Source organism: Felis catus, chromosome B3 (genome assembly GCF_018350175.1).
Source record: "Felis catus isolate Fca126 chromosome B3, F.catus_Fca126_mat1.0, whole genome shotgun sequence".
NCBI classification, from domain to species: domain Eukaryota; kingdom Metazoa; phylum Chordata; class Mammalia; order Carnivora; family Felidae; genus Felis; species Felis catus.
The window spans coordinates 58,711,556-58,730,226 of NC_058373.1; the positions used below are offsets into that span (position 1 = coordinate 58,711,556).

At 39.0% G+C, this 18,671-nt stretch overlaps 2 protein-coding genes and 1 pseudogene across 7 annotated transcripts in view; 1 reads left to right on the top strand and 2 right to left on the bottom strand.

The window, feature by feature from the left end:
• LOC102900567 (G2/mitotic-specific cyclin-B1-like) overlaps positions 1-13,191 on the top strand; it is a 52,641-nt gene extending 39,450 nt beyond the window's left edge. The window contains 2 exon segments of the mRNA XM_045059402.1: positions 9,489-12,087; positions 12,090-13,191. Of these exon segments, the coding sequence (XP_044915337.1) occupies positions 11,985-12,087; positions 12,090-13,126 (1,140 nt within the window). The 5' untranslated portion in view covers positions 9,489-11,984 and the 3' untranslated portion in view covers positions 13,127-13,191.
• Positions 1-18,671, bottom strand: part of TRIM69 (tripartite motif containing 69) — a 59,429-nt gene that overhangs the window by 31,526 nt on the left and 9,232 nt on the right. The window lies entirely within an intron of this gene.
• LOC123385965 lies at positions 5,073-8,014 on the bottom strand (annotated as a pseudogene).

Below are 18,671 nucleotides of genomic sequence, written 5' to 3' on the forward strand. Positions count from 1 at the left end.
ATAAATGAGGTGCAAAATAAAATGGAGGCAGCCATAGCAGAGATTGAAGAGGCAAAGGAGAGAATAGGTGAATTAGAAGATAAAATTATGGAAAATGTCAAAAAAGAAGATAAAATTAAAGAAAAAAATTATAGAAAAAACAATAAAAAATTATAGAAAAAAAAAAGCTGAGAAAAAGAGAGATAAAAAAATCCAGGAGTATGAGGGGAGAATTAGAGAACTAACTGATACAATCAAACAGAACAATATCAGTATCATAGGTATTCCAGAAGAAGAAGAGAGAGAGAAAGGGACTGAAGGTGTACTTGAACAAATCATAGCTGAGAACTTCCCTGATCTGGGGAAGGAAAAAGGCATTAAAATCCAAGAGGCACAGAGACCTTCCTTCAGATGTAACTTGAATCGATCTTCTGCATGACATATCATATGAAACTGGCAAAATACAAGGATAAAGAGAAAATTCTGAAAGTAGCTAGGGATAAACAGGCTTTAACTTACAAAGGTAGACACATAAGAGTATCTAGTATACTATCTACTATAGTATACTATAGTATACTATCTACAGACCTATCTGCTGAAACTTGGCAGGCCAGAAAGGAATGGCAGGAAATCTTCAATGTGATAAACAGGAAAAATATGCAGCTGATAATCCTTTATCCAGCAAATCTGTCATTCAGAATAGAAGGAGAGATAAAGGTTTTCCCAAACAAACAAAAACTGAAGGAATTCATCACCACTAAACCAGCCCTACAAGAGATCCTAAGGGGGATTCTGTGAGTGAAATGTTGCAAGGACCACAAAGTACCAGAGATGTCACTACAAGAATGAAACCTAAAGGTATCACAATGACTCTAAACCCGTATATTTCAATAATAGTACTGAATGTAAATGGACTAAATGCTCCAACCAAAAGACATAGGGTATCAGAATGGATTAAAACAAAAACAAAAACAAAAACAAGACCCATCTATTTGCTGTCTACAAGAGACTCATTTTAGACCTGAGGACACCTTCAGATTGAAAGTGAGGGGATGGAGAACTATCTATCATGCTACTAGAAGTCAAAAGAAAGCTGGAGTAGCCATACTTATATCACACAAACTAGACTTTAAAGGCTGTAACAAGAGATGAAGAAGGGCATTATATAATAATTATAGGGTCTATCCATCAGGAAGAGCTAACAATTATAAATGTCTATGCACCAAATACGGAAGCCCCCAAATATATAAAACAATTACTCACACACATAAGCAACCTTATTGATAAGAATGTAGTAATTGTAGAAGACTTTAATACCCCACTTACAACGATGGATAGATCATCTAGACACAGGATCAATAAAGAAACAAGGGCCCTGAATGAGACATTGGATCAGATGGACTTGACAGATATATTTAGAATTCTGCATCCCAAGGCAACAGAATATACTTTCTTCTCAAGTGCACATGGAACATTCTCCAAGATAGATCACATACTGGGTCACAAAACAGCCCTTCATAAGTATAAAAGAATTGAGATCATACCATGCACACTTTCAGACCACAATGCTATGAAACTTGAAATCAACCACAGGAAAAAGTCTGGAAAACCTCCAAAAGCAGGGAGGTTAAAGAACACCCTACTAAAGAATGAATGGTTGGGGCGCCTGGGTGGCGCAGTCGGTTAAGCTTCCGACTTCAGCCAGGTCACGATCTCGCGGTCCGGGAGTTCGAGCCCCATGTCGGGCTCTGGGCTGATGGCTCAGAGCCTGGAGCCTGTTTCTGGTTCTGTGTCTCCCTCTCTCTCTGACCCTCCCCCGTTCATGCTCTGTCTCTCTCTGTCCGAAAAATAAATAAACGTTGAAAAAAAAATTTTTTTTTAAATAAAAAAAATAAAAAAAAAAGAATGAATGGGTCAACCAGGCAATTAGAGAAGAAATTTAAAAATATATGAAACAAATTAAAATGAAAATACAACAATCCAAACACTTTGGGATGCAGCAAAGGCAATCCTGAGAGGAAAATACATTGCAATCCAGGCCTATCTCAAGAAATAAGAAAAATCCCAAATACAAAATCTAACAGCACACCTAAAGGAAATAGAAGCAGAACAGCAAAAAGACACCCCAAACCCAGCAGAAGAAGAGAAATAATAAAGATCAGAGCAGAAATAAACAATATGGAATCTAAAAAAACTGTAGAGCAGATCAATGAAACCAAGAGTTGGTGTTTTGAAAAAATAAACAAAATGGATAAACCTCTAGCCAGGCTTCTCAAAAAGAAAAAGGAGATGACCCAAATAGATAAAATCATGAATGAAAATGTAATTATTACAACCCGTCCTTCAGAAACACAAGCCATTATCAGGGAATACTATGAAAAATTATATGCCAACAAACTGGACAACCTCGAAGAAATGGACAAATTCCTAAGCACCCACGCACTTCCAAAACTCAAACAGGAAGAAATAGAAAATTTGAACAGACCCATAACCAGCGAATAAATTGAATCAGTTATCAAAAATCTCCCAACAAATAAGAGTCCAGGACCAGATGGCTTTCCTGGGGAATTCTACCAGACATTTAAAACATAGATAATACCTATCGTTCTCAAGCTGTTCCAAAAAATAGAAAGGGAAGAAAACTTCCAGACTCATTCTATGAAGCCAGACTTACTTTGATTCCCAAACCAGACAGAGACCCAGCAAAAAAAGAGAACTACAGGCCAATATCCCTGATGAATATGGATGCAAAAATTCTCAACAAGATACTAGCAAATCGAATTCAACAGCATATAAAAAGAATTATTCACCATGATCAAGTGGGATTCATTCCTGGGCAGCAGGGCTGGTTCAACATTCGCAAATCAATAAATGTGATACATCACATTAATAAAAGAAAAGAACCATATGATCCTGTCAATCAATGCAGAAAAAGCATTTGACAAAATTCAACATCCTTTCTCAATAAAAACCCTCAAGAAAGTCGGGATAGAAGGAAGATACTTAAACATCATAAAAGCCATTTATGAAGAGCCCATAGCTAATATCATCCTTTATGGGGAAAAACTGAGAGCTTTCCCCCTGAGATCAGGAACATGACAGGGATGTCCACTCTCACCCCTGTTGCTTAACATAGGGTTGGAAGTTCTAGCATCAACTATCAGACAATAAAAGGAAGTCAAAGGCATCAAAATTGGCAAAGAGAAGTCAAGCTTTCACTTTTTGTAGATGACATGATATTATACATGGAAAACCCGATACACTCCACCAAAAGTCTGCTAGAACAGATACATGAATTCAGCAAAGTCGCAGGATACAAAATCAATGTACAGAAATCAGTTGCATTCTTATACACTAATAATGAAGCAACAGAAAGACAAATATAGAAACTGATCCCATTCACAATTGCACCAAGAAGCATAAAATACCTAGGAATAAACCTAACCAAAGATGTAAAAGATCTGTATGCTGAAAACTATAGAAAGCTTATGAAGGAAATTGAAGAAGATACAAAGAAATGGAAAAACATTCCGTGTTCATGGATTGGTAGAATAAATATTGTTAAAATGTCAATACTACCCAAAGCAATCTACACATTCAGTGCAATCCCAACCAAAACTGCACCAGCATTCTTCTCGAAGCTAGAACAAACAATCCTAAAATTTGTATGGAACCACAGAAGACCCAAATAGCCAAAGTAATATTGAAGAAGAAGACCAAAGTGGGAGGCATCACAATCCCAGACTTTGGCCTCTACTACAAAGCTGTAATCATCAAGACAGCATGGTACAGTTTTGGCACAAAAACAGACACATAGACCAATGGAATAGAATAGAGACTCCAGAATTGGTCCCACAAAAGTATGGCCAACTAATCTTTGACAAAGCAGGAAAGAATATCCAATGGAAAAAGACAGTCTCTAAAGAGGTGCTGGGAGAACTGAACAGCAACATCCAGAAGAATGAAACTAGACCACTTTCTTACACCATACACAAAAATAAACTCAAAATGGATGAAGAACCTGAATGTGAGACAGGAAACCATCAAAACCCTAGAGGAGAAGCAGGAAAAAACTCTCTGACCTCAGCCGCAGCAATTTCTTACTTGACACATCTCCAAAGGCAGGGGAATTAAAAGCAAGAATGAACTATTGGGACCTCATGAAGATAAAAAGCTTCTGCACTGCAAAGGAAACAATCAACAAAACTAAAAGGCAACCGACGGAATGGGAAAAGATATTTGCAAATGACATATCGGATAAAGGGCTAGTATCCAAAATCTATAAAGAACTCACCAAACTCCACACCCAAAAAACAAAGAATCCAGTGAAGAAATGGGCAGAAGACATGAATAGACACTTCTCTAAAGAAGACATCCATATGGCCAACAGGCACATGAAAAGATGCTCAATGTCACTGCTCATCAGGGAAATACAAATCAAAACCACACTGAGCTATCACCTCACACCAGTCAGAGTGGCCAAAATGAACAAATCCGGAGACTATAGATGCTGGAGAGGATGTGGAGAAACGGGAACCCTCTTTCACTATTGGTAGGAATGCAAACTGGTGCAGCCTCTCTGGAAAACAGTGTGGAGTTTCCTCAAAAAATTAAAAATAGATCTACCCTATGACCCAGCAATAGCACTGCTAGGAATTTACCCAAGGGATACAGGAGTGCTGATGCATAGGGGCACTTGTACCCCAATGTTTATAGCAGCACTTTCAACAATAGCTAAATTATGGTAAGAGCCTAAATGTCCATCAACTGATGAATGGATAAAGAAATTGTGGTTTATATACACAATGGAATACTACTTGGCAATGAGAAAGAATGAAATATGGCCTTTTGTAGCAACGTGGATGGAACTGGAGAGTGTTATACTAAGTGAATTAAGTCATACAGAGAAAGACAGATACCATGTATTTTCACTCTTGTGTGGATCCTGAGAAACTTAACAGAAGACCATGGGGGAGGGGAAGGGAAAAAAAATTTAGAGAGGGAGAGAGCCAAACCATAAGAGACTCTTAAAAACTGAGAATAAACTGAGGGTTGATGGGGGGTGGGAGAGAGGGGAGGGTGGGTGATGGGTATTGAGGAGGGCACCTCTTGGGATGAGCAGTGGGTGTTGTATCAAAACCAATTTGACAATAAACTTCATATTAAAAAAAAAGAAGATAAGGGAAAAGAGTAATGAAAAATGTTATAGCAAATTCAAGTACTGATAAACAGTGTTATAGTCTCCACTTCAATGTTACTAACACATCACAAATTATACTGATATATAGAATAAGAATTTCATCATAAGTTAGTGTCATATAAGAATCAATGTACAAGTATGTGTGTCCATATAACATTTAATAAACTAGCTTACCTGCCCTTAAAAAAAAAAAGGGTAGAGAGAAAAGGCAACTTTCAAAAGTAGTATGTTATTAAATGAGTTATTTACTATACTCCTTCCTAAGAGCACCAGGTGGGGGACAAGTGTTCTAAACTAGATCTAGGAAGTGGAATGTGGAGTCATTCTGTCCTCTTCCCCTTAAGGGCTGTAAAATGGTTACTGAATTTAAAAAAACATGACTAAATGAAAACAAACCCCACACATACTCCCCCGCCAAAACAAAAATAAAAAAACCCTAAATGTCCCAGATTATTCTGCAGAGTGGATGGAGCCCTGGAAGCAGCTCCCAACAACCAAATTAGTCTTTTACAGAGTCATCACAAGCATGCCTTGCTTTTAAACAAAAAAAAAAAATTTTTTTTTGAAACAACAAAACAAAAACTAGTACTAACCACTTTTCTAACAATACACAATTATTCAAATTAACTAGTACTGAGAGGGGGAAGGGGACCATACCTATGGGCCTTGTCTCACACGAGTGCATGTGGGTAGGTGCAGGGCACTTGTCATTATTGCAAAAACGAATTTTAATTTTTAATCTTTAGTTTGATTTAACATTGCTTTTAGTACAGTGCTGACACCAGCTGCGTGGAAAGGGCTCTGGAGATGTTCATAGCAGCACACACGCGTGGGTCTTCTTCGGTTCTGGAGGCTCCAGTGTAGCCAATATTGCTTCATCAAATACATTCTTTAGGCCTTTCTGTGTGAGTGCAGAACACTGCACATACTTGACCGCCTTTAGGTCACGGGCCAGCTTTTCAGCAGTCTCTGGAGTGGTAGGCTTCTGTTTGCTTTTGACAAGTTTCTCAATCGAAGAGGGGTCATCTCAGAGATCAATTTGGGTCCCAACAAGCGAGAAAGGAGCCTTCGGACAGTGGTGAGTTATCTTAGGCACCCAATTCTCCTTCACATTTTCAAATGAGGATGGAGAGACCCCTGAAAAACAGACTAGAAATACATCTGTTTGTGGATAACTCAGCGGTCGTAATCTGTCATAATCCTCTTGCCCTATAGTATCAAAAAGTCCGAGAGTATATGGCTCTCCACCAGTCATAACTGTGATTGCATAGTTGTCAAAAACAGTCGGTACATACTCTGATGGTAATTTGCTGTGTAGGATATCAGGAGACATGTTTTAGCAAAGGCACCATTGCCCACAACGACACACTTAATTGTCTGCATTGCTGAAACAGTTTTGTATCCACTTTAAATATTTCAAATTCAATTTTGTATCCACTTTAAATATTTCAAATTCAGTAATGACCTCTGCTTCTCCTCCAGGGTGTTGGCAGCACTCTCATTTATTGTATTCTTTAGCTCTGATTGGTTCTATCTATCTTTGATATTTTCCATCTCTTTGTTGAAGTTCTTACAGAGTTCATCCACTCTTCTTCTAAGTTCATTGAACATCTTTATGACCATTACTTTGAACTCTTTATCAGGTAGATTGCTTATCTCCATTTTGTTTAGTTCTCTTTCTCAGGTTTCATCTTGTTCTTTCATTGGAACATATTTCTTTGTCTTCTCATTTTGTCTGTCTGTTATCAGCTATACTTCCTATTCTTGAAGGTAGTAGTCTTATATAGAAGTCATCTTGTGGGGCCCAGAAATGCAGTCCCTCCTGGTCATCAGAATCAGACACTGCCGGGGTATTTTCTGTGTGGGCTGCATGCGCCCTCCTGTTGCTTGGGCTGCAACTGCTTTGAGCATGCTGGTGAGTGTGGCTGGTCCTGGGTGTAGCTGGCTGCAAGGCCTGGCTGTGACCATTGCAGATGTGTTGGTGGGCAGGGCTGGCCCCCCTGCCTCCCAGGACAGGAGTCACTTTTCAAGGCACCAGTCCCAGCTGAGGCTGCCTGCTTGGTGTGGTGATTGAGGGTGCAGCCACTTGGGGGGAACACCTGGTGAGGCAGATTGGGCATTGTGGGTCTGCGGGGGAACACAGGGACAGGCAATTTGTACTAGCAAGGTAGATGGAGAGTGTCAGAACTGGCACCTGCCAGCATCAAGCCAAATAGGCTGAAGCAGGGCAAGAAAAATGGTGCCATCTGTGCTTCTTTTCCTGGACAAGGTTCCTACAGATCCTTGCCCTGTGAGCACACACCTAAAATTAATCAATAAATATCCTTCACGTACACGCTACATGATTTTCAAACAGCTATCTCTGTGCTGCGTCTTGGAGCAAGAGAGATTGTTTGTGGGCCCTTTAAGAGTGGAGTTTCAGTTTCCTATAACCCTCCAACTCTCCCAGAGTTAAGCCCCACTTACTTTCAAAGCCAGATGTTATGGGGACTTATCTCCCCAGTGCAGATTCACAGGGTGCCCGATATGGGACTTGAACCCCTCACTTCTCTGGAAGGACTTCAGTGCCCGTGTTATCCTTCTTCCTTGCAGGTCACCACACCAACGTTTGGTTTCCAACCAGACTGCATCACTTTCCCTCCTGCCCTTCTCAGTGTGGCTCTTTAATTATATCTTTGGCTGCTAGTCTCCAGGTCATTCTCTGAGAGAGTTGCTCTGTATGTGCTTGCAGCCTTGATATGTCCATGGAAGTTGGTGGGCTCAGGATTTTCCTACTCTGTGATCTTTCCCTCCAATCCCAAAGTAATACATTAAATTTTTTTTAACATTCATTCATTTTTGAGAGACAGGGAGAGACAGAGTACAAGCTGAGGAGGGGCAGAGAGAAAGGGAGACACAGAATCCAAAGCAGGCTCCAGGCTCTGAGCTGTCAGCACAGAGCCTGATGCAGGGCTCAAACCCACAAACCACAAGGTCATGACCTGAGCCAAAGTTGGATGCCTAACCAACTGAGCCACCCAGGCAGCCCCAAAGTAATACATCTTAAATCACAGAATTTCAGACTTGTGTATGCAAAATTTCTTTTACATGTTGCTTTCCTGGCTCTGCTCTAATCATATCACCTACGTGACCACCTCTGTCTATGTATGACTGTGTACCCAAAAGGAAGTTGTAAAAAACAAACAGAAAAAAAAAAAAGTGAGAAGGTTAGGAAAGATTATTTTCCAAAAGAGAAGCAATTGTAGAGAAGCAACACATCATTTCTGAATGATTTCCATAATCCATTCTTTGTATTAATCAAGCAGACATCTCAAGCCAGCAAATCTACTCTTATTTATTCTAGATAGACTTGGGTGTCCAAGTTGGAACTCAATGAACCGAGCAGGTGCTATAATTACCTAGTATTTCCCACCTTTCATTTTGAGAAGAGTACTCAGGAAAAAACTTCTTTTTTTCTCTGTAGTTCTAAACACTTTTGGGATTTTGGTTTTGGGACTCAGTAGAGGCTCTAGATAAGACTTTAAGAACATCAATCAGTATGGGGTACCTGAGTGGCTCAATTGGTTAAGTGTTCAGCTTTAGCTGGGTCATGATCTCACAGTTCATGAGTTCAAGCCCTGCATCGGGCTCTCTGAGGTCAGCGTGGAGCCTGCTTTGATCCTCTGTCTCCCTCTCTCTCTGCCCCTCCCCTGCACGCTCTCTCTCTCTCTCTCTCTCAAAAAATAAGTAAACATTAAAAAAAAAATCAGTGAAACAGGAGTAGTCAGGAAAAGGATTAAACTGGAAAAGGAGCCCAACCCTTTCTATTGATTGAAATGGTAACCATCACACACTTTTCTACAGAGTAACGTTGCAATGAGCCCTTAGCAGCTGCTAGATTCATTTTATTTTCTCACCTACACCAAATACGCTTAATCCCCAACTTTTAATTTTAAGTACTAAATTGAGTTTAGTACTTAAAATTGAAAAAATTGAATTCAGGACTGACGTCACTAAGTTCTCCAGGGAGAACTCCATAAACAACTATTGAACTGCAAAACTGTTCAAGCCCCACATCCGGCTCTGTGCTGACAGCTTGCTCAGAGCCTGGAGCCTGTTTCAGATTCTGTGTCTCCTTCTTTCTCTGCCCCTCCCACACTCATGCTCTGTCTCTGTGTCTCAAAAATAAATAAATGTTAAAAACAATTTTTAAAAATATTTTGGAACTAGATGGAGGCAATAGTTACAGAATATTGTGAATATGCTAAATGTCACTCACTGAATTGTACACTTTCAAATGGTTAATTTTGTCATGTAAATTTTTCCTCAGTTTAAAAAAATTGAAGCCATAACTGATTCCAGAGCCAAAATTTTTATACTGAACAGTATCCTATCTTGTTGAATGCTATATTATAACTACTATTTCATGTGTAACCACCAGAAATGCCTTCGATCTCAATTCCTAAGAGTCTGATGAGGTAAGTATTCAATAATGCTACCTCTGTCCTAATGCCCATACTTGCTAGGGCATTAAAATGCGTAAACTAGAGAGAGGCTCTGCCCATAAGCTGCTCACGTCTGGGTCTCCACTAACATTTATAGGTGAGGATAAAGTACAACTAGAAGCCCCTGGCCCATTCTTCTTTTCACTTCTCAGGGAACCCCTTACCCTGTCCCATATACCTCATAATCACATGTGTGGAAAGCCCAGTCCACACAACCAAGCTTCATACACACACACACACACACACACACACACACACACACACACACACACCAACACACAGGTGCCCTTTGGGCACACAGCTGCCTGTGGGAGCTATGGAGGCCCTAGAAGTGGGCTCAGAATCTTTTGGGCAGAGAATTTTGGAGTCCTGGACACACGGTATGTGATTCAAAGTAGGAGAGGGCATAAGCTCCTTAGTCTCATGGGCTCCTTGTCTTGTGAAGAGGAACATTGCTGGAGAAGGCTCAGACTAGGAGCCTCAAAGTAAGGCCCAGGAAAGGACCAGTATTGCCCAGGTCTAGGTGGGTACTGTTTTTCTGTTCCATTCCACTCATCTATATCCTATCTCACCAGCCATGGGTTGGGCCTGTCTGTGCAAGGAGGGGCTGTAGTTTCATCTCACAGGCCACATCTTTACCAGAATTGAATTCCTGGGATCTCAGGTGCCCAGTGGGGCTTGTCTGACTAACTGTGGCAAGACATAGTTATAACTATTGACTGCTGAGATTTCAGAATTCTGGACTCTGCTTCCTATGAAGTTTTCTACCAGAAGTCCTAAAATGACCTTGCCGACCCCAGACTTTCAAATACAAGCACCCATTGCTCCCAGCATGTACCATGGCCAGCTCTGTGTATTCTTACTCTTTCCTAAATAAATGCTAAAGCTGAAAGGCTATGATTCAGGATTAAAATGGGGACTGAGATGAGACCTCCTCAACGTAGGATGATAATGTGCATGATGAAGATAAGAATGTTTTAGGGGAGCATAATGGATGGGTCCCTGGCACTTGACTAGGAGGTTGGTCAAGGGAAACATCTAGGATCTCTAAGATGGGACTTGAAAGATTATACCTTAGACAGACAAAAGTGAGGAAGATTATTATGGGAGAAAAAAATGTTAAATGTATGTATACTATTTTTCAACTTGTATATTATGTCCTCTGAAGGATGAAAAACTTATAGACAGAAGATTTTATCTGAGGCAGAATCCCTGAGGATTGGCCCATGGGTTACGTCTCATGCTCTTGAAAGGGAAACTAGAACTCAGAACTTGCTGTGATACTCAAGTTAGTGGTAGAATCAAGGGAATCCAAAGAATTCTAGAACCAGAGTTCTCTCCATCTGCTGTACACCCCCTTGAAAATTTGAGTATCCAGAACTGCTTTCTCATTTTTAGCCTCCCATTCCCAGTTAGAAGTTTGTATTTACTTTTATCTGTGGATTTAGTTTCACTCATATTCATATCTATTCTTGTCAGGGGAACATGGGTAAAAATTATTTAACTCATCATCAAATTCCATTCATTGATGACTCTGTTGCTCGCTTCCCATACCTAGATTTTCACCTCTTTTGGTCCAAGTGCTTTGGCTTCCTAGGCCTTTGTTCCCTAGTTTCACACTCCACCTATGTTCCCTATCCCTAACACTTGATCTCTCCAAACTTGGATCTTGCCTGCTTGGACCTAATATAACCATTTTCTCTTTGAATATTAGCTCTCCACCATTCTCTCCAGTCTCTTTTTCTGAAACTTCTATCAGACAAACATTGGAGCTTCTTACTCAGCCTCCATTCCTCTTAATTTCCTTTTCTTACTTTCCAACGACATTTTCTAGCTCTCTGTGCTTTGCTCTGGACATTTTCTCCCATTCTTTTTTATAGGTGCTGTTTATTTTTTGTTTCTTTAAACATCTTTGAATAAGGTGAGTTTTTCCAAAATCAGCTATTTATATGAAATTTGCAAGAGGTTGGGGACAGGGCCATATTTGAGGCTATTTTCTTTATGAAACAATGTGTGTATGAGTTTGTATAGCCCTCACTTTCCCCCACCATCAGCACTGCAGAGTTGCTTACAGTCTGTCCCCTCCACTCTTCCTCACCAACAGACTGCTTTCCATAAATATGGCTTATTTGTCCTTGTTCAATTTCACCTTCCTATATTTCCAGTTTTGGTGACAAAAGGGTATTTAAAAGCTCCTGCTTTAGCCTGCTTGCCTGTTCTCATTGTTCCCTACAAGTGCTTGTGGATCTTGGCACTTCCTTTGGAGAGCTGTATCACTCTTGTTTTGTACAAAATCTACATTCGTAAGCATCCATTATCACATGCTTGGTAACAAAGTCAGTGAACAGCCACAAGCCAAATTGCCTCTGAAAAAGGAAGCAAAAACTTTGGCTCCTGGAAAAGTTATTGCTAAAAAAAATATCAAAACTTCAAAGCACCTGAGCCTGTGTCTGTACCTGTGCCCCAACTAGAGCCAGAACATGAGCCTGTTAAAGAAGAAAAACTTTCTCCGGAGCCTATTTTGGTTGATACTCCATCTCCAAGCCCAGTGGAAATGTCTGGATGTGCTCCTGCAGAAGAATATCTGTGTCAGTCTCTCTCTGATGTAATTCTTACAGTGAATGATGTGGATGCAGAAAATGGAGCTGATCCAAACCTTTGTAGTGAATATGTGAAAGATATTTATGCTTATCTGAGACAACTTGAGGAAGAGCAAGCAGTAAGACCAAAATACCTACTGGGTCGTGAAGTCACTGGAAATATGAGAGCCATCCTAATTGACTGGCTAGTGCAGGTTCAAATGAAATTCAGGTTACTGCAGGAGACCATGTACATGACTGTTTCCCTTATTGATCGGCTCATGCAGAATAATTGTGTACCCAAGAAGATGATGTAGCTGGTTGGTGTCACTGCCATGTTTATTGCAAGTAAATACGAAGAAATGTACCCTCCAGAAATTGGTAACTTTGCCTTTGTGACTGACGACTCTTACACCAAGCACCAAATCAGACAGATGGAAATGAAGATTCTAAGATCTTTACATTTTGGTCTGGGCCGCCCTCTACCCCTGCATTTCCTTTGGAGAGCATCTAAGATTGGAGAGGTTGGTGTTGAGCAACATACTTTGGCCAAATACCTGATGGAACTAACTATGCTGGATTACGATATGGTACACTTTCCTCCTTCTCAGATTGCAGCAGGAACTTTTTGCCTGGCACTAAAAATTCTCGACAATGGTGAATGGACACCAACTTTACAGCATTACCTGTCATACACTGAAGAATCCCTTCTAAATATTATGCAACACCTGGCTAAGAATATAGTCATGGTGAATCGTGGGCTTACAAAGCACATGACTATCAAGAACAAGTATGCCACATCTAAGCATGCTAAGATCAGCACTCTAGCACAACTAAATTCTGCACTAGTTCAAGATTTAGCCAAGGGCGTGACAAAGGTTTAACTTGTAAACCTGAGCTGGAGTACTATAATAACTACAAATAAAATTGGCACCATGTGCCATCTGTACATATTGTATGTTATGTTTATTTACTTTTAATAAAGTTTGTGGTCCTTTTTATTTCTTATACCTTAACGCATTTGAATGTGGCTACTTCCTTCTCAAAGGTAACCAAAAAAGGTGTGTTAAAGATATGATGGGGAATATAAAAAGTGCTTTCAGTTTATTGGGACCCAGCACATATATATAATTGTTACTTGTGTGGTTCTTGTTTTATGTACCTGGCTTTGCATTCTTGCCAGGTACATAATTCTTTGCATTCTTGCCAGGTACACACACCATTTACTGTGGTCATAAAGGCATTTAAAGCTGTTCTCTAGGCATACTGCATGTAAGCCCAATTATCTTGGAGAATTATGCTGCCTTATTCTGTCAAAGGTCTGCCACCTTACCCCTAGTCCTCCTGTTTTCTGTTTCTTCTGGAAAAAAAAAAGGAAGCATACTTCCTCAAAGGGTTGTGGTCTAGGCTTACAGATGTCTCTAGTTGTATTGCAAATAGAGTTGGTCTAGTTTTCATTCTCCTTGTAGTTTTGAGTTAAAGAAGGATGAGTTTCTGAGCAAAAAAGAAATAAAACCACTATTTTTATTCTACCATTTGAAAACCTAAGCTTAAATTGTTTTTGGCACTTTAACCAACATTTCTATGTATTTGGTTGGGGGAGGGGGGGGATAGAGATATTTCAGTATGTCCTTCATACACCACCTTGACCAGTGGTAATCAGTGCACATGTCTGTCCCCAAAGATTACAAGTTGAATTTCTCTCCAGCCCACAGGAATGGAGACTCAAAGTCAATATTAAGCAGTGTTATGGAAAGGGTTATGCACTATTCTTTGCATACTTGGATTTTTAAACCAAGATGCATTCCCAATACCTACTAGATGTGTTAATTGTAGTTGCTGACATTCCTATAGTCCATGCTAAAGGTCAAGACTACATTCATCATGTGGCCTTTACTCTCTCTCCCAAGCCACAGGTAAATAAAATACAGGTAGGATTCTGACCCATTTCATAGGCTGTTCAACAACCCAAGGTGTGACCTAATGGAAAAGATGATCTGGGCAAAATAGAACCTCTTGCGAATTTAACTTTGGAAATAAAATCAGGAAATTGGCAGTTGAAGCAAATCCTAAAAATTTGAAACATGAAAGGTCATGGCATGAAGACTCATAAAGGAAACAGAATCTAGGAGCTAAATTTTAATTACTTATTTTAAGTTTACTTATTTTGAGAGAGACAGCATGAGCAGGGGAGGGGCAGAGAGAAAGAATCCAAGTAGCTGTTGTCAGCATGGGGCCCGACATGGGGCTCAATCTCCCAAACTGTGAGATCATGACCTGAGCCAAAATCAAGAGCCAGACCCTCAACCATCTGAGCCACCCAGGTGCCCCAGGAGCTAAATTTTAAATAGAAGACATGGAGAGATGTAGGGTGGAGTCAGTAAGCTCTTAGAGACAAGAATTATAGAGAGAAACAAATGTGGAGAGTAACTGGGTTACATTAACCACAGCACTGTTATAGGACTCTTCTTGGATTCGTATGCCTACACAATGCCTTGCTATAGTAGGGGCTCAGCAAAAGAGTTGGAGTCATGGATGTTTATCCTCATGGTCAGTGTGGTTACCTCTTGGTTACCTCTTACTTAAAATAACTTGTCTGAATCTCTGCTCTTGTAACAAACTCTCTACCCCAGCATGCTATAAAAACTGTTTTCTGAAAGCTTGCCATGGAGTTTGCTAAACACTCATTTAATGACCTACTCTCAATCTTCATCCTTCTTAACTTACTGGGTTAAGAAGTTAACCCAGTTAAAATTCTGATATGATTCTGTTCTAATTCTCCTTTCTCTGACCACTCCTCTGCCTTGGTTGGTTTCTCTTCCTCTTTCCACTTTCTTAAGTGTAAACAATCACTATGGTCTATCTTCAGCTCTCTTCTAGCTCTGTACTCTCTTCTTCCCAAGGAAGCCATTCATTCCAAACTTTGTGTACAACTGCTATAAAGGTGAGCCCCCCAAATCTGTGTCTCTGAGCCCATATCTTTGAGCTCGCAACAGGGTCCCTGAAACTCAATAAGCCTGAAACATAACTCCTCTTTCTCCCTCATCAGTTCCTGCTCTTGGCTTCCCTATTTCTGTTGCACCACCAATATCCCAGTTTTGAAATATGAGTCATCTTTGGGTGTTCTCTTTTTTCCCCCATCATCTAATCAATTATAAAGTTTAGTTAATAATAATAGAACTAATAATTGCTAACCCTTCCCTGCCTCAAATATCTTCTTTTGCTTTCCATAGCATACCAAAATAAGTTATGTGGTGTTTTTATTTTTATTAAAAAGGCAGATTTCAGAATTCTCTACATGTTGCAAACTCATATTTCTAGTCTTATCTCCCATGGTTTTGTTGTACAGTAAAATTTTTTAATTTACCATCCTTTCATATATTAATGATTCATTTAAGTTCCATTAACCATTAGATAACAAAAAAAGTTTTTAAGTTTATTCCCTTTTTTTGTACTAGACTGTGTGGGCAATTCTATGGAAATAAAGAGGAAAAAATCTGTTATTCTCCACCCTCTCAGTATGTGCTTAGAAGACAAAACTCATAAAAATATGCCCCTCAGGGAATATGCAAGCAAAAACAACATTGCATTTTAAGCTAATCAGTCTCTCTGGAAAACTTAAAATTAGATGCATTCTGAATATGATAGAACTTGTGGGAGAACCTGGCCAGTTGGAAATTTAAGAGAAAGATTGTCTCTACCAGAGCTAGTTTTTAATCCTAGTGAATGCAGTATCTTTTGGAAATGGATGCCATTTAGGAATTTTTATTACATGTGTTTTAAAAATACATTTAAAGTAGACTAGTGGTTTCCAGGGCTAGGACAAGGCGGGGAATGAGGAGTGATTGCTAATGGGTATGGAATTTCTTTATGTGGTGACGAAAATATTCTAGAATTAGATAGTGGTGATGGTTGTACAACTTTCTGACTGTGAGAAAACACTGAATCGTAAACTTTAGAAGGGTGAATTTTATGATATGAAAATATATATTTAATGTTATTGTTGACATTATATGATTTTTTGTTATTTTATTATTACTATTTTAATTATTTAATGTCTTATTTTACTTTTGAGAGACAGAGCATGAGCAGGGGAGGGGTAGAGAGAGAGGGAGACACAGAATCCAAAGCAGGCTCCAGGCTCTGAGCTGTCAACACAGAGCCCTACGTGGGGCTCAAACTCACAGACCACGAGATCATGACCTGAACCGAAATCAGATGCTTAACCAACTGAGCCATCTACATGACCCTGTTATTTTATTATTAATATCTTTCCAATTGATGTTTTGCCAATTACTCTGACTTTCAAGAATATAGCCTCTGCTATAAAATAAGGTTATTTTAATCATATTAACTAATATTTACTGACCATTTGCTGTGTGAAATGCTTTATGCACATTATTTCATTTAATCCTCATAACAACCATATGAGATCAGTATTATTCTTCCATTTTTAAGGAAATTGAAACTTAGAGAGGTTAAATAACTTGCCAAGATCACACAGTAATTAAGTGGTGGAGCCTGGATTTGAACTGATTATCTGACCCCAAAGCCCATTTTCCTAACCATTGAGTCAGCAGAGGGCAAATCAATGTTTTGTGCAATTTAATTCATTAAGTGGATCAAACCTGTGAGGCAAAACAGCTGGAACAATTTCCCACTGCTCTAGAGGGAAAAATAGAATTGAAAAACAAAGGAGATTCTGAAATTTCTCTACCTGGAAATCTTAGGAAATCACACCTACTGCCAGCTCCTTAGAGGAAGCCTAACCTTAAGGCAGAAGGCAAGAAATTCAAGTCCAGGATAAGAATTCATCCTTAGAAAGCTCCTGGATGGCAGCAATCACTTTTAAGAAAGCATATCCACCTCCTTCTACTCACCTTGCATATTCTTATAAGGAGAGAAAAGGCAAGGACGAAGTAGAGCAGTGAAATTACTGGAAACTTGCAGAAAAAAATGCTTAATTTTTCACAGGGTTTTTTTTTTTCTTCCTGAAAAGTTTTAGATTGTGAACTTTTGAAATCAGGATGAGCAAAATATTTAAAGGGATTTGTTGCCTTTTTTAAAGGGCATTAGTTGCTTTTCAGCTTTCATTTCTTCAAAGTAATTTTTAAAAACTCTGATGGGCAGATTGCTGAAAAATTAGCAGAGCAGAGAATTAAGTGCAGAGAAACATAATTCATCTAAAACAAACTATGTGGCACAAACAGCTCAAGCACCAGAGCAAAATATATGCATGCTTCGTGTGCCCTGTCACTTTCACATAAGAAAGAAAGATTATGAACTCGTTCATTTAACCAGTTTGTCAGGGTTGAAAGAGATCATAAGTCATTTAATTAACTCCTTTCTAGCTACTCCCTGAACATTTGAAATCATGGGAAGCTCACTATTACACAAATTTTTAACTGTTATGAAAAAGTGTCTACTTTTACTAACTTCCCCTTAATAAGAATGTGGTGGGAAGAGACAATAGTAATAAGAGTATAGTAGTAGGAGTAGACGGTATTGTTTACTTTTCCCTCTAGAAATTATAAACAAAATAGGTATAACTCTGTTTCAACAGCTAAGAACAGATAAGACTAAGAGCAAACCTAAAGGTTCCATAACTGAGGAATCTTATCTTAATGCTTAATATATGTTTAATTAAACTTTATAAGAAGTAGAAGCTGATAGATATGATATATCAGAACATGATTCAGGTGTCAAAATTTCTTGTTGATGAATTTCAGTGAGTTTTTTTCAGCTTTCTTTCTGTAAATACACATTTTCTTTTGTCTGTCAGGAAAACACATGGTTCAAATGAATATAACGTCCTTAATTTTAGCTCTGAAGAGATCTTAAAGGAATTCAATTAAAAATGTTTAACTCCTCAACAAAATTAAAACACAACCTACTGAATAGGAGAGGATATTTGCAAATGATATATCCAATAAAGGGTTAATATCCAAAATATATAAAGAACTTACACAACTCCACACCAAAACACCAAATAATCTAATTTAAAGTGAGAAGTCATGAATAGACATTTCCCCAAAGAAGATACGCAGATGGCCAATAGACACATGAAAGATGCTCAGCATCATTCATCAATAGGGAAATACAAATCAAAACTACAATATCACCTCACACCTGTCAGAATGACTAAAATAAAAAACACAAGTGTTGGCAAGGATACTTGGCGAGAGAAAAAGGAACCCTGTGCACTGTTGGTGGGAATGCAAACTGGTGCAGCCACTGTGGAAAACAGTATGGAGGCTCCTCAAAAAATTAAAAATAGAACTACCATATATGATCCAGTAATTCTACTACTGGATATTTACTTAAAGAAAATAAAAACACTGATTTGAAAAGATACATGCACTGCAGTATTATTTATTGCAGTGTTATTTACAATAGCCAAATTATGGAAACAGCCCAAGTGTTCATCGA